General features: G+C 49.0%; 1 protein-coding gene across 2 annotated transcripts; it reads left to right on the top strand.

Annotated features, from left to right (window-relative positions):
• The first annotated feature begins 11,716 nt into the window (after window positions 1-11,716).
• On the top strand, window positions 11,717-21,208 carry galnt17 (polypeptide N-acetylgalactosaminyltransferase 17). 2 transcript variants are annotated; one of them, XM_023818013.2, is made up of 12 exons: window positions 11,717-12,461; window positions 12,565-12,906; window positions 13,083-13,266; window positions 15,565-15,731; window positions 16,631-16,805; window positions 17,019-17,216; window positions 17,370-17,487; window positions 17,675-17,860; window positions 17,944-18,081; window positions 18,390-18,485; window positions 18,563-18,724; window positions 18,830-21,208. In XM_023818013.2, the coding sequence occupies exons 2-12, from the start codon at window positions 12,663-12,665 to the stop codon at window positions 18,968-18,970; spliced, it is 1,809 nt and encodes a 602-aa protein (XP_023673781.1). In that variant the 5' UTR covers window positions 11,717-12,461; window positions 12,565-12,662; the 3' UTR covers window positions 18,971-21,208. The 2 variants fall into 2 exon arrangements, with proteins under 2 accessions (XP_023673781.1, XP_072557515.1); XM_072701414.1 differs by having other exon boundaries at window positions 11,717-12,906.
• The last annotated feature ends 1,101 nt before the right edge of the window (window positions 21,209-22,309 follow it).

Genomic DNA, 22,309 nt, shown 5'->3' with positions numbered 1-22,309 from the left:
CATTGAACAATAAGTGCAAAAATCACAGAGTAAGCGAGACAAGGTAACCTCATTTCCCAGTGTCTGCCCCCCAGTCGGTCCCGTGACACACTGCAGGAGTAGGTCTGCCAATGTTGCTATGGTGAGCACAGTTTCTCTGCTTGGATACAAAAAAAAAAATAATAATTTAAACAGTCACACTGCCTCTCGGACTCAGTGAAAGGCCGTGAACATGAAGGAGGGGGGGGGGGGTCTGCGAGTTGAAATAGGGGTAAGCTTCTCCAGAGTGGTGGGGGGGGCGAGTTTCAGTCGCAGTCTTACCTTAGTTTACAGCAGTCAAGCTGCATCACGTCTCCTCCGCTGTGAAAGCCCCTTTTATGAAGGGGGGGGTCCCTCCAATGAAACCTGGGGGTATGCATTATATTCAGTGACAGAGCTCATCCTTAGGAATGTCACGTCCGGTCATTTTTTCCCAAATTTTGTTAGACAGTAATAAGCATTTTTACCGGCAGGGGGTGCTGCAGTGGCATATAATGCAAAGGGATTAGCGGAACGTTCACTACCACTGAATCAAAAACAAAACATTTAGCGCGGCACCATTTTAGACATACACGCTAATCTTTGGAGAGGGAAGAGATAATTAACAGGTCCCTGTCCTGGGTGACAAACCTGGGGGACCACGGTGTTCTGTAAGTTGTCTCATATTGGCTCATATTACTAGGTTTAAATTTATATCCAAGTATCTTTCAGTTGAGTTTTCATAAACGAATATTGCATATGTATTAAAATGAGTTGAACCCCTTCCAATACACATGCAGTCTAAGCAGTGCAAGTGTTGGTGTAGTATGTAGGATATACATTTCAATTTCTAACCTTTGAAATTCACAAAATCTATCATAAGTCTGAAACCTCTTCATGTCATTAGATACAAATATCACTTAATTATGTTAATGAGATCTTTTTACCGAAAAAGTGGGTTTATTAAAATCGCTACCAGTAAGTGACGACAGAAGTGCTGAACACGTGCAACGTCGGTAGCAAATCTTGTTAAGAAAAAGTCAACGACAGAGAAGCAACTACAGGAACATTATCAAATACTATACGTTGCATAATATAATGCATTGACCATCACACAACACACAATTGTTAATAAAGATGATGTTTAAACATAATTTCTGCAGTGTTTTAGTTCACAATATGATATTAATATAAACTGTGCCTGTGTGAGTGAATGGCGTGTGACTGTGCCCTGTGATGGGTTGGTGTCCCATCCTGGGTTGTTCCCTGTCTTACGGCCGTAGCCTCCAGGATAGGCTCTGGACCCCCGCGTGACCCTAACCAGGAGAAGCGGTTACGCATGATGGATGGATGGACTCCTAAACAATGGTAACCTGTAAACTGCTTGTTAGTAATGAAGTCAGTAACCATAATAATAGTAATAATAATAGTAATAATAATAACAATAATAATAATAATAGCAGAGCCTCGAATATGTATCGTAGTGGGGGACATCAAGGGAATCCCTTCCAGTAAAGCAGTGTGATTGTGGGACATCAAGGGAATCCCTTCCAGTAAAGCAGTGTGATTGTGGGACATCAAGGGAATCCCTTCCAGTAAAGCAGTGTGATTGTGGGACATCAAGGGAATCCCTTCCAGTAAAGCAGTGTGATTGTGGGACATCAAGGGAATCCCTTCCAGTAAAGCAGTGTGATTGTGGGACATCGAGGGAATCCCTTCCAGTAAAGCAATGTGATTGTGTGACATCGAGGGAATCCCTTCCAGTAAAGCAGTGTGATTGTGGGACATCAAGGGAATCCCTTCCAGTAAAGCAGTGTGATTGTAGGACATCGAGGGATACCCTTCCAGTAAAGCAGTGTGATTGTGGGACATTGAGGGAATCCCTTCCAGTAAAGCAGTGTGATTGTGGGACATGGTGGGAATCCCTTCCAGTAAAGCAGTGTGATTGTGGGACATCGAGGGAATCCCTTCCAGTAACGCAGTGTGATTGTGGGATATCGAGGGAATCCCTTCCAGTAAATCAGTGTGATTGTGGGACATCGAGGGAATCCCTTCCAGTAAAGCAGTGTGATTGTAGGACATCGAGGGATTCCCTTCCAGTAAAGCAGTGTGATTGTGGGACATCAAGGGAATCCCTTCCAGTAAATCAGTGTGATTGTGGGACATCAAGGGAATCCCTTCCAGTAAAGCAGTGTGATTGTGGGACATCAAGGGAATCCCTTCCAGTAAAGCAGTGTGATTGTGGGACATCAAGGGAATCCCTTCCAGTAAAGCAGTGTGATTGTGGGACATCGAGGGAATCCCTTCCAGTAAAGCAGTGTGATTGTGGGACATCGAGGGAATCCCTTCCAGTAAAGCAGTGTGATTGTGGGACATCGAGGGAATCCCTTCCAGTAAAGCAGTGTGATTGTGGGACATGGTGGGAATCCCTTCCAGTAAAGCAATGATGGCACCAACAGCACAGGCATTACTGCAGTGCCACTGAATGGCATCAAACTGGCACGCCCTGTGGCTTTAAAGAGCACCAACCCCCACCCAATCCAAGGTAAGAAGGAGCCTAAATCCAATACCTCTAGCACTCAAAAAATGTGTGTCGTGTGCGGCTCGGCAGGTTAGGAGGCCGTGTCTGTGATCGGAAGGCCAGCACAGTGCTTTCAGTTTGGGCCCTTGAGCAGGTGCCATAACCCTGCTGCCCCAGGGACTGAGTGGTCCTGCTGTCCCAGGGACTGAGTGGCCCTGCTGCCCAAGGGACTGAGTGGTCCTGCTGCCCCAGGGACTGAGTCACCCTGCTGCCCCAGGGACTGAGTGGCCCTGCTGCCCAAGGGACTGAGTGGTCCTGCTGCCCAAGGGACTGAGTGGCCCTGCTGCCCAAGGGACTGAGTGGTCCTGCTGCCCCAGGGACTGAGTGACCCTGCTGCCCCAGGGACTGAGTGGTCCTGCTGCCCCAGGGACTGAGTGGCCCTGCTGCCCCAGGGACTGAGTGGTCCTGCTGCCCCAGGGACTGAGTCACCCTGCTGCCCCAGGGACTGAGTGGCCCTGCTGCCCCAGGGACTGAGTGGTCCTGCTGCCCCAGGGACTGAGTCACCCTGCTGCCCCAGGGACTGAGTGGCCCTGCTGCCCAAGGGACTGAGTGGTCCTGCTGCCCCAGGGACTGAGTCACCCTGCTGCCCCAGGGACTGAGTGGCCCTGCTGCCCAAGGGACTGAGTGGTCCTGCTGCCCAAGGGACTGAGTGGCCCTGCTGCCCAAGGGACTGAGTGGTCCTGCTGCCCCAGGGACTGAGTGACCCTGCTGCCCCAGGGACTGAGTGGTCCTGCTGCCCCAGGGACTGAGTGGCCCTGCTGCCCCAGGGACTGAGTGGTCCTGCTGCCCCAGGGACTGAGTCACCCTGCTGCCCCAGGGACTGAGTGGCCCTGCTGCCCCAGGGACTGAGTGGTCCTGCTGCCCCAGGGACTGAGTCACCCTGCTGCCCCAGGGACTGAGTGGCCCTGCTGCCCAAGGGACTGAGTGGTCCTGCTGCCCCAGGGACTGAGTGACCCTGCTGCCCCAGGGACTGAGTGGCCCTGCTGTCCAAGGGACTGAGTGGTCCTGCTGCCCCAGGGACTGAGTCACCCTGCTGCCCCAGGGACTGAGTGGCCCTGCTGTCCAAGGGACTGAGTGGTCCTGCTGCCCCAGGGACTGAGTGGCCCTGCTGCCCCAGGGACTGAGTTGCCCTTCGCTTTGGGGAAGATGTCAGCTAAACTAATGTCAATGAAAAACAGATGATATTACAATTCTACCCTTATTACTGATTAAAAGTGACCCAGGATTGTTGTACAAAACAGCAACATAAGCAGTAAATATAAATTATGAAGTGGGAGGAGTCTCACACTGCATGATCTCCTGCCATCCAAAGACATACGGTTAAGCTAACTGACACCTTTAACTTAATGGAATATGACTGTGAGAGCATGTGCCTTGTGATTGGGACTGGCATCCCACCAAGGGGGTACCCCATCCCAGTGCTCTCTACCAGCTGGGACAGTCTCCAGGGCACCCTGAGCACCTGACCAGGAAAAGTGGTTGGTAAAATCTTCTTGTGTATTAGTTTTATTAAGAAGTGGTTCAAGCATTAGTGGATATTCACTGGCGCATAAGTAAAGTGCAATGGATGCCAAAATACACACCTTGTGGTTACTTCTTTATGCTGACGCTGCCGGGTTTGGTTTGGAGCTGCAGACCTGTCTGCTGAGAGCGTAGCTTCAGAGCACAGGGTGCAGTGTGTTGTACGTTCCCTGGGCAGCTCACCACGCTGATTTCCCCCATTCCGCCTCGGGGTGCGTGCCTGAGCCTTCTCTTAATGATGAGAGTGGAACACCAAGCTTCCACGTCCACTTTTGGGAGACTGGAGAGAATTTCAGTGTTTTGGCATAGCAGAGACTCGGCAGAGAGGCATCGCGAGGACGCCGATGAGACTCTGCTTGCTTGCGATGGCCTGTAACATCCTTCGACACCGAGGAAAAATAAATCTAAATGCTGATGCAATGACAAGTCGAATATTTATTCCGTGAGCCAAACATCGATGGAAAAGTGACTTTCAAGAATGGAAACAACAGGAGGAAAGACTAACATTTGCTAGATTTGTACATTCTGACTAACACAGGTTACAGATTTTCACATGTTCAGTACTAAGTAAGACAGGTTATGTAACATCTGGTGATTATAGAGGACTGTTCTGTAACATTTCTGTAATGTTTCAGTTTGCAATATGACATAATTGTATCCATCATCATTTCAGGACCGGCAGTTAGTACCTCTTCTCAGGTGAATTCTCACTGTTTTCTTTCTTGTCTCCCTTTGTCTCGCTATTTCATAATGCTACTGTCAGCTTATCAGATCAGCGACTGCTCATGGCTTTACTACCTTCTTCCACGAAACCCTGGACCTTAACCCCTGCCATCAGGGCTGAATTTAAGATTTTTTTATTGGGGAAGACATAGGAGGGGCCATAATTTATAGAGAGGGGCCAATCTTATCATTAGCCAATGATGTGTTTTGAATCAGTGAGTGACTGGGGAGGGGGCACTCCGGGGGGCCAATCAGACTTTAGCTGGGGCCTTTGCCTTGTGACCCCGTCCCTGTATACACCCCTGCCTCCCATATACTCCAAGCTATGTCTTCTACACTCATCCCTGCACCCACTCACCTCATCGACCCGTCATTCACTTCCAGAACATTCCATACTGCAGTGAAGCAGGCTCAGCCTAGTTGCCCTTATCCTGTCTGTTTGACAGCTGTCTGTTTGTTATGTGCCATTTCCCACATCTGCTAAGCACTGCAAATATAAATGAATGTAGAACATTTACAGATCACACTATGATATCAGGGCTTTAGATGCTTCCTGAGAAATAACTTGAAAACATTTGTGAGCTACGTCAGTATGGAAATGTTTTCCACGTTGATAAAATCCACCAACAGAATGACAGCAGGGAGAGCTGTTGGTATATCAGCACCTGTATTTTTCCTACCTTAAGGCAAGTGCACTAATTAAACTGTATACCATGTGTGAAACATTCAGCCTAATTAAAACTAAATGATGTGGGTGGGGGGCGGGTACATTGTTCATAGCTGCCCTGGTGTTTTATCGGCCAAAAGTGAGTGTGAACCCTTAACCCCTTCCCTGGGGGGTGGGGGGGGGTTGCCTACCCACGATAATCTCACTTTTCTCTCCTGCCTTCCAGCGGCTTATTATCAGGTCCAGCTTGCTGGCAATTATTGGGCCCGGCTCTGTGATTACCGCCTCGTTCACAGTCATCTGGATCAAACAACCAGTCATTTTCTGGAGGGAGGTGGCGTGCCGTGGAGAGTAACTCACTCCGTTTGACTGTTCAAATACATAACATTGTACATAACAAAATACATATATGCCCAACAAAGCATAAACACAAATAAAGATGACTCACTGGCTGCACACAACACAGAGGAAACGTAGCATCACTTTGGAACTCTTTAAACCGGTGTGGGTTAATGACATGACGTGCATATTTTTATGTCCGATTCCATTATTAAAAAAAAAAAAAAACCTTTAAGAAATACATACAGTAGTAACATTATTGTATGAAAACCCCTCTAATGAAAATATATTTTGAATACATTCAAATAACATTCAGTTTTGACATTTTTGTGTCTCAAAGTCCAATAATGTTGGGGGGTGCAACCGTCTGAACCAATGAGCAGAGTAAGAAATTTCTTAAAATTGGTATTTAAGCAATTAAAAAAACATTAGTTAGGCATAATTCTATATTTGGTAACTTTTAGGTTTTAAATCACTATGGTTTTAAAACCATTACAATAATTGAAAAACATTTGTCTGCAAATGTACATGACCTGAAATGTCAAGTGGCATAACTTGTTTTTTGTTTTTTTGTTTTTTTAGTAATTTTAGAAATACCAAGTGATCAGCCAAGTGATCTTCATGATCAGTGCAAAATACTAGATCTAACTTAAATACTGACAAAAATGACCATTTCCAGGTCATGTGGAACAACCCATTGAAAACATGGAAAATATTGTAATATGATAACTCTTTAGTTATTTTTTTAGATTGAGTGTTTAAACTTCATATCAAGGAAAAAGTTGTGCAGGTATCCAAGCAATTGTCTGTTTAATTTGAAAAGAGCTTGAAAAGTCAGGTGGCGAAACTGCAATTAATATGACAACTAATGAATGTGAAAAACCAGTAAAAATTAATGCCTGATGCATCGCAGACACTTAATTGGTTACTTTATGAAGATAATGACTTGGAAAAAAAATTATTGTAAAATTGTATAGTTGCATCACCTTACATTTTTCATTTTGTAAAACCTTATTTCTCACTCACCTGTATGCAAAGCGTCTCCGTTTCATGTCTTCCTGGCAGAAACACTGCAGCACTTAAAACCTACACAATGTGATGCAGTTCCTAATTAGCATTAATACGAATCAAATCAATATTCATGAAAATGAATCGAATAAGAAAATAACAGTAATAAATATGTAAACAAAACATATCAAGAATTGACATTATATTTATGGGAGCTAATGTAACCTTTAACAATTTTGTTTATTTTTATTATTATCCTTTTTATAGCAGGCAAAAGCTTTACCCCTGACATTAGGCCAGAAAGCATATCTCCCACAAAGTTACGCTGGCAGACTAGCTTGGCCATCTTGCTCTCTCTGAACATGACAGGAGGCCACGTTGTCACAACGCCCTCACTGCCATCACCACACTTACGCATCTTCAGTTTTGTTCCAGCGATGACCGCATTAGCTGGACGGCAACCAATTCAGCGTCACGCCGACGCCGGGGGGAGGTGGGGAATGCGGAATATTCCGTCCCACTGGAGAGTCAAACTATCCAAGTTATAAAATCTGGCCAGACAGACAAATTAATTAGCAAATTTTAGAAGCAAGGAAATTGAGTGTCACGTGACAAGATGGCAAGTAGCACAGGCAGAGTTAAAATGATAGAATGACATTTAGCAGCAGGTCAGCCTGGACAGCAGGCCGGCGGTGGGCCGTGTTTAGTGCCTGTGACAGGCTGGCATGCAATGAAGCTGCAGAAAAACATGCACTGGTGCCGTGACCAGGAACACCGTGAGCAACGGAGCACACATGCAGAACTCAAACTGGGGATATCTGTCATTTTTAAACTTGTGCAAAATGCTTGGGTGAGTAAGCACCCCTTCAGTATCCACCCCTTCTCTGACATACATCTCAAAGGATGGCCCACAAAATGAACTCGCACCTTGAGCTGAACCGAGAACAGAATGGATGGAGCCCGGCCAGACAGGAATCCGGAAGGTTCTCGACATCCCAGTTCTGCATCTGTTTTTTACGACCTAAATTTATGATGAGCTCCACCACGGCCGCTGAAAATGCAGAGTGCAATCTGCAGTGAAGGTCAATTTGCCACTGGGGCAATGAGGTGAAATATTTCCTCTCTCCTCTGCACATTCAGACCAGTGTGTGCTTGTTTGGAACTGAGGGCCTGTTTCCTGAAGTCTATGATGACGGTATCATAGCATAAGCTTTGCAGAATTGGAACCTGGAACTGGACCTCGAAAAAGACTCAGTATGACCCAGATGTGAAGGGGGGCTTCACGGCAGTGATCTGGCTATTCGGCACACATGCCAGCTTTAGTGTTAGGTACATATCGCCCTCCACCAGGGTTCCTCGAATCTGCAAGATATTACTGAGTGATAAACAGCACCGTCACCACGGAAACTAGAGGGGAGGCCACTTCCCTTTTCCCATCACTCGACCATCTTTGTACTTGACGGCTCCTGGGGAACTTCCTTCCTAAGGAGCCATGTTTGTCTGCAAAGCCGTTGAAAGGAACTCCGGACACACATCTCGATGTTTGGGAGTTTTACTAATTGCATGGAAACTCAATCAGGGACCGTTGGGGCAGATTACAAAAACACGACAGCACTTTCCTACTCTTGATGATATTGTGTGTAGATTTTTCTGTTTCTCCAAATTGCTGATTTTGCAAAGCCTATGAGTTTTTTAGAAAATAATTGGCAGAGTAGCTCAATCAGTAGCTTTGTTTAAAGGCTGGGAGGTCAAATCCAAATTCTGCCGGGAACCCTCCCCATTAATCTGGGTTTGGGACCGGTGTTGAGCTGGCTTGCTCCCATAAGTGGCTGGATTAGGCTAAACTATATACATATTTACAAAGACTACAATAAAACATCCCGAAATATGTAGTCTAACAAAACGCAGTTTAAAGAAGGTAGCCTACCTGGCGAAATTGCAAACAAACCAATTAAAAGGCCCATGACATACACTTTATTAGGAACACCTGTTCAATTTTTCATTAATGCAATTATCTAATCAACCAATCACATGGCAGTTGCTTCAATGCATTTAGGGGTGTGGTCCTGGTCAACACAATCTCCTGAACTCCAAACTGAATGTCAGAATGGGAAAGAAAGGTGATTTAAGCAATTTTGAGCGTGGCATGGTTGTTGGTGCCAGACGGGCCGGTCTGAGTATTTCACAATCTGCTCCTGCAGTTACTGGGATTTTCACGCACAACCATTTCTAGGGTTTACAAAGAATGGTGTGCAAAGGGAAAAACATCCAGTATGTGGCAGTCCTGTGGGTGAAAATGCCTTGTTGATGCTAGAGGTCAGAGGAGAATGGGCTGACTGATTCAAGCTGATAGAAGAGCAACTTTGACTGAAATAACCACTCGTTACAACCGAGGTATGCAGCAAAGCATTTGTGAAGCCACAACACGCACAACCTTGAGGCGGATGGGCTACAACAGTAGAAGACCCCACCGGGTACCACTCATCTCCACTACAATTAGGAAAAAGAGGCTACAATTTGCATGAGCTCACCAAAATTGGACAGCTGAAGACTGGAAAAATGTTGCCTGGTCTGATGAGTCTCGATTTCTGTTGAGACATTCAAATGGTAGAGTCAGAATTTGGCGTAAACAGAATGAGAACATGGATCCATCATGCCTTGTTACCACTGTGCAGGCTGGTGGTGGTGGTGTAATGGTGTGGGGGATGTTTTCTTGGCACACTTTAGGCCCCTTAGTGCCAAATGGGCATCGTTTAAATGCCACGGCCTACCTGAGCATTGTTTCTGACCATGTCCATCCCTTTATGACCACCATGTACCCATCCTCTGATGGCTACTTCCAGCAGGATAATGCACCATGTCACAAAGGTCGAATCATTTCAAATTGGTTTCTTGAACATGACAATGAGTTCACTGTACTACAATGGCCCCCACAGTCACCAGATCTCAACCCAATAGAGCGTCTTTGGGATGTGGTGGAATGGGAGCTTCGTGCCCTGGATGTGCATCCCACAAATCTCCATCAACTGCAAGATGCTATCCTATCAATATGGGCCAACATTTCTAAAGAATGCTTTCAGCACCTTGTTGAATCAATGCCACGTAGAATTAAGGCAATTCTGAAGGCGAAAGGGGGTCAAACACCGTATTAGTATGGTGTTCCTAATAATCCTTATAGCCTATCGGGCTATATACAGTCGTCAGACGGATGTGGAGGTTAAGCAGCCTTTAGATCATACCCATCATGCACTGCAGTTTTTTGCAAATTCCTCAAACGGAAAACCATTAAATACAAAAGGAACAGCTTAGTTTGACTTCAAAACATTACTATGTATTATATTTTAAGTTTGTTGTAGGGATTTTACAGGTTTTATCTAAAAATTAAAATATTACACCATACCCCCACCATAATAAAAATATATGCAAAAAATGACAGATATATTAAATTTAAGTTATAACTATAATGTAAATGTTATGTTCTAACTGTCAAGAACTTTAGAAAAATTATATTAGTGTATGAGAAGATCCTCTTTTTGCTGGGGGTGGGGGCTCTCTGTGATCCAGGGGAGGGGCCGGGCCCAGGGGCGGTGGCCCCGCCTGCCCCGCCTATATCTCCGCCACTGCCCGGAGCCTATCCTGGAGACTACGGGCACAAAGCAGAGAACGACACGGGAAGATATGTCAACCCATCGCAGGGTACCAATTTGTACTTTGAAGGTACAATTACTTGTCACTGGGGCTGTACCCTCAAGAGGCTGCGAATTGTACCCTATACCTGTACGTAAATGTACCATTTAATGTACAGAATTAGGGGTACATTATTATTTTTGTTGTACATTGGGTAACAAAACAGCGCCAGGACTGAGCCCTTTTCTCTGACAGCACATTCACTCACACATACACACCTACGGGCAATTTGGTAACTTCAGTTTTTGGACTGTGGGGGGAAACCGGAGTAGCCGGGGGGAAACCCCGCACTCACACCGGGAGAACATGCCAACTCCACACCCACAAAGCCATGGCCACAATATGAATGGGATTCATTTGACTGATTTTAATAGAGGAACGCATTTGAGACTTTTCCCGCATAATAAGGGCCAGCCCATAATAATTATATGGCGCGCCTCTCATCCCGTTTCCCTGCCTTCGATTAGGGGTTCCTTCCAAATTCCAGAATTTGAAGGTGAGAAATGTGCGATAAACAAGATTACCCGGGATTTTAGAGCAAGTGAATAGAAATAAGGGGACGAAGAGCCAAGGGGATTGGACCTATAATCGCAATACGGCACATATGCCAGTTAATTATGCCGTGATCTAATTTATTTGAGTTGCTTAAAGATGATGTTAATCACACTTCCCCCAGCCCTCGCCTCCGACCCCCAAGCGCCACAACCTGTCATATTTCCCAGGAATAATCCGGTGCACTCGGCCGGGCCGCCTGTGACGCGTCTTCCCGCCGGCTGCTTCTGCGGCCGGCCGCTTCGGCACCTCCGAGCTATCTGGGTGACCCAGTTCCGCAAGCAGCTCCCCGCATTTCGACGCCTGCAAATCTGGGCATATCGTATTCAAAAAAAATATAACAGTAAAATAAAAATAATGAATAGCCACAGAACCACATCAAAATCACCGCCCCCTTCGAATAAAATGTATTGGTGTCGGCTTTATCTACGCATGGATAATTGTTAACAAAGCAACGTGAAATTACATCGGCGGCTAATATTATTATAGTGGCTAATACTACACAGGGATTGCATTCGGTGTTTAACAAAAAGTACCTTTGGCAGGTGACTGATCTACATTTCTCTGAGGTGCTAAAGTTAGACCAACATTTAGGCGAATACATGATAAACAAGGAGCATTGGTTGTCAACGGAGAGCCCTCATTCGGTTCAGAAACACCCCGTGGGTTAGACTGGTACTTTAATCTGGTCCCCCGGTAGTTTGCCTGCACTTGCTATTTCTAAAGCTCGCACGGGATCTCATTTAGGTGTCCTCCATTCCGCATTTTCCCTCCGTCTTTCACCCAAGTAAAGCGCTGTCTGAATCACAGGAACAGCGTGAGGAAATAAGTCAATATAAACAAAAAACGACAAGAGCTGTACGAGGGGGGATGCAAATGCAATCGCTATTACAGGAGGAGAGTGTGGCGAAAGGAGCTGGAAGTGACAGCGCGTTTGACAGGCGTGTGTTTCATTACAGCCCGAAAGCAGAGGATGCTGCGGCGGTGCGCTGACACGATTTTCGGCTGAGGAACCGGATCGCCGCGCTTCCCTTCCTGCTTTAGTCGGATGCGGAGTGAAATGCACATCCACTCTGACGATGTATATTTATAAAACGTTTTCATTTTTTTATTGCCACCCCCTTTCTTTCTGAGTTGCATTTCTACAGCTTTGAGTAGGATGAGGATGCTTGCCCGCGCAGCCTTCATTGCTCGTCGCTCACTTAAATATTTACATTATATGGCAATGATCGTTTAAAGAATTGGCAGCCAGCGATACGATGTTTGCGTTATTCCTGCATTGCATGGATGATCTTTAAGTGACAGATTTATGGACTACTCTTGGACACACTGACGAAGCTCTCGCCGAAGGCGGATGCAACCTAGATTTCTCTCCATTGCGGAATGGTAAGAGGTCAATTTGTGGGAGTGTTTATGCTCCACGCCTTATTCTAGTCCTTAATTTGAGGATTAGTCTTGATGTATGAACGTCTTAAACACCCTCCTACAGAAAGGTAGCGCGTTCGGCTGCCACAGCGTGGACACTTTCATCTGTGATATATTCTCGCAAAGACGCGGCGCAGCGGATTTCGGGCATCGGCAACTTTCATGGCTTTCGCGTTGAGGAGATGGAGAATGCTGCTGGTGCTCAATGTGATCGCCGTGGCGGGCTTCGTCACCTTTTGGGCCCGCTGCAACTCGCGTACCGTCAGAGCCGCCGGGCAGGACTTAGCGGCCGATGCCAGAAGATACGCTCGCTATAATCTCACGGCGCAAGCATCCAGCGTCAGTCATGAAACCCTGCTCAAGAGACTCGGCTCCCTGGAGGATGTGGTCTACAGGCAGCTCAATGGTAAGTTTACACTCTCTGTTACAGAAGTGCTAGATTTATGCATCCAATGCAGAATTAACAGATTAATATTAGTAAAACACCACCCACAAGTGGCATTACTCTTGCTGTAAAATTTTTATAATGTGCCTCATGAACAAAGCTAAGGGACTGTTTTTTTTTTTTTTTTAAATGATCAGGACTCTCCAAGTCACTGGGTCTGATCGAAGGCTTTGGAGGTCGAGGTGAGGGCGGCTTTCCTGCCACCTTGACCCCCGAAGAAGAGAATGATGCAAAATTGCTGAGAGAGAAGTACGGCTACAATGCCTACCTCAGTGACAAGATCTCCCTGGACAGATCCATTCCAGACTACCGCCCAAGCAAGTGAGTGCAAGAGCACGGAACTAACTTCTAATAACGTACAGTAGTTTGGTGTAATGGTTTCTTGCATGAATTGGCACTGCATTTACCTGTTGATTCAGTTACATCAGGTCAGGAAATACCTCTGTGGTACAAAAAGTCATGGCCTTTTAACACCGTCAGGTAGTGTGATCTGTGCCCATGTCCAGAATGTCATAGGCTCAATGGATTTCGAAGTCGGTAGAGTTGTGGTATCACCGGGGGTTCCTTTGGATTCTGGCTGACCCTGTGCTCTGAGTGCAGGCTTTGCTCGCTTACTTTGGACATTTACATTTACTAAATATGTGGTTCTATCATTAGGTTCTGCCACCTGATGCCCTGAGTCAGATAAGGTCCTAAGGAGTGTAGGTTATAGGTGGCCTGTGTCAAACCATTACAATGATAAGCCTGCCAGTTCACAGTGAGGTTGGCTATGGCTGGAAACACAAAGAACATATAGTCTACAGTCTCAGAAAAGTGTTGGTTTACGAAGGTCCCTCAGTCAAACATTATTGATCGTCCTTAGGGATCATCATAGACTGAGATAGGTCTCTTACAGGAATGTACCTTGTTGGGTGGTTTCATTGTAAAATCTGACTCAGTTGTCATTGTTACACAAGTTGCTGACAATATTGGAACACATGACACACACACACACACACACATTGCCAGTCCCAAGAAATATTTGGTTGACCTGGAGTCAACCAGTGTGAGTTAGCCTGTGTGGGATCCTCCAAACACCGCCAGAGCCTTCAGCTGGATAAGCCAGTGTCCTCGCCTACCCAGACCCAGTGGAAGCTGTTACTGTGGGGAATTTTTATTCACCTAGTCATGTCATCACCTTAGTAAAATATCTGGGGCATGGGGAGACAAATAAATGCTTCTGGGAAAAAGCTAGGGCAGTTTGTAAGAAAGTCCATTGAGATCAAAGGGGCTGGTCATTAGCTGCATTGCTGAGCCACACCGGAGAGGCAGTCCTGTGGGTGTGGCAAGGTACAGACCGCACCATGACAGGAGAGGCAGTCCTGTGGGTGTGGCAAGGCACAGACCGCACCATGACAGGAGAGGCAGTCCTGTGGGTGTGGCAAGGCACAGACCGCACCATGACAGGAGAGGCAGTCCTGTGGGTGTGGCAAGGCACAGACCGCACCATGACAGGAGAGGCAGTCCTGTGGGTGCGGCAAGGCGTAGACCGTACCATGACAGGAGAGGCAGTCCTGTGGGCGTGGCAAGGCGTAGACCGTACCATGACATGAGAGGCAGTCCTGTGGGTGTGGCAAGGCATAGACCGTAGCATAACAGGAAAGGCAGTCCTGTGGGCGCGGCAAGGCATAGACCGTACCATGACAGGAGAGGCAGTCCTGTGGGTGTGGCAAGGTACAGACCGCACCATGACAGGAGAGGCAGTCCTGTGGGTGCGGCAAGGCGTAGACCGTACCATGACAGGAGAGGCAGTTCTGTGAGCGCGGCAAGGCACAGACCGTACCATGACAGGAGAGGCAGTCCTGTGTGCGCGGCAAGGCGTAGACCGTACCATGACAGGAGAGGCAGTCCTGTGGGCGTGGCAAGGCGTAGACCGTACCATGACAAGAGAGGCAGTTCTGTGGGCGCGGCAAGGCGTAGACCGTACCATGACAGGAGAGGCAGTTCTGTGGGCGTGGCAAGGCACAGACCATACCATGACAGGAGAGGCAGTCCTGTGGGTGTGGCAAGGCGTAGACCGTACCATGGCAGGAGAGGCAGTCCTGTGGGTGTGGCAAGGCATAGACCGTACCATAACAGGAAAGGCAGTCCTGTGGGCGCGGCAAGGCGTAGACCGTACCATGATATGAGAGGCAGTCCTGTGGGTGTGGCAAGGCATAGACCATAGCATAACAGGAAAGGCAGTCCTGTGGGCGTGGCAAGGCGTAGACCGTACCATGACATGAGAGGCAGTCCTGTGGGTGTGGCAAGGCATAGACCATAGCATAACAGGAAAGGCAGTCCTGTGGGCGTGGCAAGGCGTAGACCGTACCATGACAGGAGAGGCAGTCCTGTGGGCGTGGCAAGGCGTAGACCCGGGCTCATATTAAGACTGCTATCGAAGTAGCACAGAGGGCTGTTTAAAATTAGGCTCTATATCTGACGTCCACGGTGCCATGTATGAGAGCGGCAGGGGGGGTGGGGGGGGGTGGTGCCTTCATTTTAGAGTGGAGTGTGACACTAACAGACACTGGTTCATTGGACGGGGCAGGCCTGGAGTACGACTCCATGATGGCCTCTCGGCATTTTCCGTATCTCCAGGTGCAAGAAGGTGACGTATCCCCGGGACTTACCACAGCTCTCGCTCATCTTCATCTTCGTCAATGAGGCCCTGTCGGTCATCCTGCGTTCGGTGCACTCTGCCGTCAACCACACGCCGGCGCACCTGCTGAAGGAGATCATCCTGGTGGACGACTACAGTGACGATGGTGGGGAGGCCCTTTCCGTAAGGGGGGGGGGGGGTGTTGGGATAGTGCCTGGGTGGACAAAACAGGGATTAGTTCCACATTGTTTAAAACCACACCAAGTACAGCTTCTGAGTAGATCTTAAACTGCTCCAAATGACTGTTCATATCTCTGCTTACCACAGGTGGTTAGTAAAAAGTGATTTAATTCTCTTCCTCATTGTGCAAATGCTTCAGCCAAGCTGAACCGGAAATTAGATTCAGCTGAGCGTCACTGATTTGCAGAGGAAGAGGCAGTCTGGGCTTGTTTTTCTGGTGTAGGACCCAGACCCATGCATGGTGTCATACAGTGCAGGGAGTATCAGCCAATCGATGAAGGTGCAGACCTTCTACATACGGAGACTAACATTAATGACGCCTTTGTTCTCTGGCATTAGAAATTAGGTGGCTGCTAGCATGCAATTTGATATTACAGGCCAAACCGGGCCATTCATTTGTACCGATGTGTGAATACTGTTTCTGCACTTAATGTGTTGGACTCATTTCAGCAAGGCTTTAAGGTGGGGAGGGGGGGGGGGGTTGGGAGGGGGCCAGTTGGCACGAGGCCAGCAGTGTAGGGAGGGAAGAGGTAGCAGTCATTTGGACAAGGGGGTGGTTGCTGAATGAAGGTTGCATGCGGCCCTGGCTCGCTCCACGCCCCCCCACCGTTGACGGCAGTTGTCACGGGTGGGATGAGTGCTGATTTTCAGAAAGCATTCCCAAGAGGGGGAGGGTCCACTTCCATCAACAGAGATCAAAGCGGAGCATCTCTCTGGTGCCGTCCGGATAACGTTAGAGAGCGACCTCCGCATACGCATCACGAATGCGGCTCGTCCAGCTGGCTTTCAAATCCACCCACCTCCCCCCCCCCCATTGCATGGCAGAGCAACTGAAAGCACCCCTGGAGGAGTACGTCAACAAGCGGTACCCGGGCCTTATCAAGATCGTGCGCAACCAGAAGAGGGAGGGGCTCATCCGCGCACGCATCGAAGGCTGGAAGGTGGCCACAGGGGAGGTGACGGGCTTTTTCGACGCGCATGTGGAGTTCACCCCCATGTGGTAAGAGCCCAGGGCCGGAAAGCAGGGAGCTAGGGGCGATGGTCCCCAATGAGCAGTACCTTGCAGAACCTGTGTGCATGGTTCCAGAGGGGGCAGAATCAGACTAGCTATACAGGTAAGGTATGAGTCAGGGGGGATTTGCAGAGAGCCGGACGTGTGGCCGAAAATGCAGACCATCTGTGATCCCTTTGTGCACTTCTCACCCGCCCCCAGGGCTGAGCCGGTTCTCGCCAGGATTAAGGAGGATCACAGGCGGATCGTCCTGCCCTCTATTGACAACATCAGGCACGAGAACCTGGAGCTGGAGCGCTACGAGAACTCCGGCCATGGCTACAACTGGGAGCTCTGGTGCATGTACATCAATCCGCCCAAGCAGTGGTGGGACGACGGGGACAACTCCGCCCCCATCAGGTCTGTAAGCCGAGCCGGAGGACGGCGCTGACGCTCGATGCTTCCCCACATGGAGTGCGCTTTCCTCGGGAGAGATCTGCAGACGGGGCCGGGACAGCGCTGCTCTCTGGCTCATGTCAGCTTTAACATGCTTTAAAATGCGTTTCCCTCCAGGACGCCGGCGATGATCGGGTGCTCCTTCGTGGCGAATCGCGCTTACTTTGGAGAGCTGGGCTTGCTCGACCCTGGCATGGATGTGTACGGAGGGGAGAACATAGAGCTGGGAATCCGGGTCAGTGTGCCACGTGGCGGTGGGCGCTTAGAATAGCCCCTGTGTCTCAGGAGATCCGTCCACCCCTGTAGGACGGAACTGCGGGTCCGGAGGATGTCTTTAGATGTGTTGTGAAATGTATGCTGTTCTAATACAGTGTGTGTGTGTGTGTGTGTGTGTGTGTGTGTGTGTGTGTGCACGCACTCAGGTCTGGCTATGTGGAGGCAGCATGGAAGTCCTGCCTTGCTCTAGGGTTGCCCACATAGCCAGAGTGAAGAAGCCGTACCACAACAACATCGCCTTCCACACCAGGCGCAATGCTCTGCGCGTAGCTGAGGTCTGGATGGACAACTACAAGGCCAATGTCTACCTGGCCTGGAACATCCCCATGGAAGTGCGTGTTGTCGCCGGATGACCGGCCGAGTTCAAGTCGCGTTGGCATCGTATACATCCTGTTCACCGTTCTGGTGCTTTCAGAATCATGGGATCGACATCGGTGACATCTCCCAACGAGTGGCCCTGAGGAAAAGGCTGCAGTGTAAGAACTTCGAGTGGTACCTGGACAACGTCTATCCAGAAATGAGAAGATACAACAACACCGTTTATTACGGAGAAGTGAGTGACTCGGTCGCAAATGCCGCCGCTGTCAGATGTTTGGCAGCATTCGGTTTATTCGACTAGAGCAGGCAAAGATATTTATTCTGTGAACCTGATAAAGTACAGAAACCGCAAGAGGTTTTGGTTGATCTCCAGCGTCAGCTTTCTGGGTTTGCGGTTCTGCATAAGACATCCTCGCAGAGAAGCACCAAACTGAAAATGCGGTACCAGGATGTAACCGGTCATGACTCATTTGAACACCTCATAACGCAGGAAGCGGAGCTCTTCAGCCTTGCGTGTGTTTGTGTGTGTGTCTCATTGCCCAGATTCGTAATACCAAAGTGAGTCACCTCTGCGTGGACCAGGGAATCAAGGAGAACCACACCGCCACCCTGCACCCGTGCCACGGATGGGGTCCTCAGGTAGGGTCACGCCTGACGCCTTATAGAATGAGGCTGCATGGGTGTGTGATCACCGAGCCTGACCCTGCTCCCCACAGCTGAGCCGCTTCACCACGGAGGGCCAGTTGCACCTGGGCCCCCTGGGCAGCACCGGGGAGGACACACGCTGCCTGGTGGACGACCAAGTCAGCAACCAGGCCCAGCTGCTCAACTGCGAAAAGGTGTCCAGCGTGCGCCACAAGACCTGGAACTTCTCCCAGGTAGGGGTGGCAGGCTCCCCCTGCAGGCCGTACCCGGAAGGCTCCCAGGCCCCCGATTCCCTGCATTCTGTGTCTGTATCTTTGGTGTCGTCTCCTCCCTCGCAGAACGAGGCCATTGTGAACCGAGGCACGGGACGCTGCCTGGAGGTCATCCCAGCCAACGTGAACTTCGGCCACCTGCTAGTGCTGCAGGCCTGCACAGGGCAGCGGTGGAACATCAAAAACACCATGAAGCAGCCTCAGTGACGTGGGGCTGCTGGCTGCCCCCCCCCCAGCCTGCCTCCGGGATCACGGTGCCGCTTGGCACGCTCGTCTGAGAACCGGCGACTAGAACTGCTGGCCACTGGGGGCACTGTGGAGCGTCCTGTTAATTATGGGGACTGACCTTTCAAAAAAAGAGAAAAAAAAAAACAGTCACATGATCCAGATTTTATCTTAACTGGGACCCCTGACCCCTAGAGGGAGAAGGAACCATTTCAGACTTTGGGTGTTTTAATACAGGGGCGCTTTGTGTTGAAGCAGATCGTTTTTTGGAAAATGCACGGCATTCAGCGAGGCACCGCTGTTGCGTTTCTGTGTTTGGACTCTCTCGAGTGTCTGAGAAGTGCTGTTCGTTTTCCATCCCCTCAGTGAAATTAGTTCCTGGTACCTATAATGTTCCCGATATTTTTGCTAGAGATAGATTAAGTATAGGGTAGATTTAGTTCTGGATGTTGCTTTGACGCCAGTGTCACGCATAAATCCATTGAGGGAGGTTATTTTGGACGTCTTTGGTTCCGCCTCACACCATGCACATGTAGCAGGTACAGCGGGAGTCTGAGATTATAACTCTCAAGTTCTGCCACGTCTTTATTAATTTGGTTTCACAGCACCGTTGGTCGCCGTTATTCATTTAAAACGCAAAATCGGGGGCCTGCAACTGGAAGCAGTTTCTGATGGGCTGCGTGGTTCCTGTTTCGGCACTCAGGACTCAGCAGTAACGCGAGTCGGCCTCGTCGTCATGCTTCAGTGTGTCTAATGTGACGTATTCTGTCGATCAGTCGTTACAGTCTGGGACTTCTCAGAATCGTCTTCCAATAAATTATATGATTCTCGGCTTTCGGAGTCTGACTCACAGATCGGTCGGCTGCTCTGGCGCGTAGTAAACTCTCGTACTGCGGTAGGCGTTTAATTGCACGGCAAAGCTTAGCATCTTTATGCTTCATAATTAATATGCCGTATAATTACACTCATTTAAAAATGCCAAACATGCTATCATGACTTAAAATTCAGCGCGTGGTCAGCAAACACCAGAGATGGAAAGCAAAAGCAGTGCATTGGTAATCAGAAGCAGTGTGAGGGGAGATTCCGGGAGAGCAATTTACAAGGTCAGGGACAAATTATTTATAGTAGATTGTGTGTGTGTGTGTGTGTGTGTGTGTGTGTGTGTGTGTAAAACAGTTTAAGCACCACAAAAAAGGAGTGTATGTTTGGTGTAAAAAAACAAAAAGGTCAGAGAGCTGGTCTCGCCTTAACCGCTGCGTTGAGAGACTAAACGACGCTCTGTTCCGTAGCCCTGGATGGAAGCGGCCACAATCCTACGGTAAACGCAGATTTGCATGCTGTTTAGCCATTTAGCGTGACTCACGCCTCAGTGAAAGCCGGCCGCAGGCTTCTTCATATCTCGCTTCCCAGTCCAGACGAGACAAAACAGGACGTGGCACTGTGTCCATGACAACCGCCGGACAGCGTTAACGGCACGTCACCCCTGTCTTTCGGGAAAGTCGGCTGCAAGCCACATGTTTGGACGGGGGTGGGGGGTGGGGGCCACCTCCCTCCTAAGGATGCTCCCCCACGTCGGCTGTAAGACGCGCAGAAGGAGTGTGCTGGCAGCACGGGTCTGTTCACAGCTGTTATGTTAGCGGGTGGGACACGTGGCCCGCAGCGTGACATGCCGCCACCCGGGGCCCGTGGAGTCCGTCGGCGCACAGGGGGCCGTTCCGACTGCCAGCTGTGCATGTCAATGAGCCCTCAACAACAGCGTCCACTGAGAAGCCCCTGCCCCTTACGTCACATGACAGCCGTCTTCCAATCAGCATCGCTGCGGGCTGGCCCCATATAGCTCGCCTTCTCTTTAGTGGCGGAGATGCGAGGCTGGCGGCTCCGGAGGAGATTAAGCCAGTGACGAGCCCGTACAGGCAGCGAGGGCCGATACGCGAGGGCCGGGGGCGTCCGCAGATACGGCAGCCGCAAAGCTTTCACGCGCCTGAAAATGAGGAGCTTCAGGGTCTGAACTGACTGTTATCTGAAGTGTCTGTAGGTGCTCCAGGTTATCGACAATTCAGATGCTAAGGGGATGGGGTACAGTACCTGTGAGTAGCAATGTAAACACCATAATCCATCAGATACCGCAATCTGCAAGGTCATTTGGCGTATAAGGTGTATAAGAATATAAGCTGACTTACTGATGTGTGTGTGTAGATTATACCTGTACAGTTGAAGTTGCCTTGGTGTCTCTGCTGTTTTCCTCCTACAGTCTGAAAAGATGGTGCCCCAGATGAGCAGGTGAATGTCCTGCTTTTAGCAGGTGACTCTTGAGTGTGTTACTGCCCTGTGCTCCATGACCCTCGGGATTGGCTCCCAGTTTGTAGCCTTAGCTGGCATAAATGGTTCTGAAGGGCAACTGAGAGTGCAACGTCCATGTAAAGACCACATGCGTCCACCAGGTGGCTCCACAGACAGAAAAACCACAAGTGACAAATCAACAGCTTTTGATTTCATAATACTCACATTTTCACCTTGATTTGTAATGGGTCGTTGCATCGTTTTCATGTTTTTGTTATGATTCTAGCTGCTGGGTAGGTCCTTGTAGCGTAGACGCTAAAGATATGGGTGGATGGAATGGACGGAAGGCAGGAACAGACGAGCGACACGTAACGACCTGCTGAGACAGAAATGCAGATGCTGGGGAGAAGGTTAAAAATACTATGCGGTGGGAAGAATGAGGGGAAATGAGCCGAAGGCCAGTTCAGGGGATGTGCTGATCGCAGAAGCTCGAATCATTGGAGGAGGTTTGCAGAGTCAGTCAGTCACCCAGTGCTCAGCATCTTGGCCTCTTTGACTTCTGTTTGTAAGTCATTCGTAAATGTACACAGTGTCATCGTTCTGAGTGCACAGCGCCGTCTCCTCCATTTGTACCGCGGTACCTGTGTGACCAGCATTTAGGGCTGATAGTAAGACTTACCTTCCACTGGAGACCGTAGAGATTCCGGTGCTTTATCAGACTATTTATTCAGATCGTTCCCAGCCATGGGGCACGTCACAAGCTATTAGCATCATGTATAAACAACCCTTTCGAGCCGCTCCAGCTGCACTCCTGCCACGTGACCCAACGGGAGATGATGCAGGGACCGTAAAACGTGATTAGCGTGAGCATTCAGCCCCCTTCCCCCATGAGCCTCTTGTTTCATTTTTTTGCGTTGGAGAAACTCTGGGCTGTTGCCTTCATCTCCTGAGAGGCTCTGGCAGCTCAAGGGTCCAGGAGACGTCACCTGAGCTCCGCTCAGACACCGAGGCCCAGGGCAGGGAGGCGGCGACACACAGAGG

The sequence above is a fragment of the Paramormyrops kingsleyae genome, chromosome 17 (assembly GCF_048594095.1).
Source record: "Paramormyrops kingsleyae isolate MSU_618 chromosome 17, PKINGS_0.4, whole genome shotgun sequence".
In the NCBI taxonomy this organism is placed as follows: domain Eukaryota; kingdom Metazoa; phylum Chordata; class Actinopteri; order Osteoglossiformes; family Mormyridae; genus Paramormyrops; species Paramormyrops kingsleyae.
The sequence above is the reverse complement of the archived record's forward strand: the minus strand, read 5'-3'. Positions and strand labels throughout refer to the sequence as shown.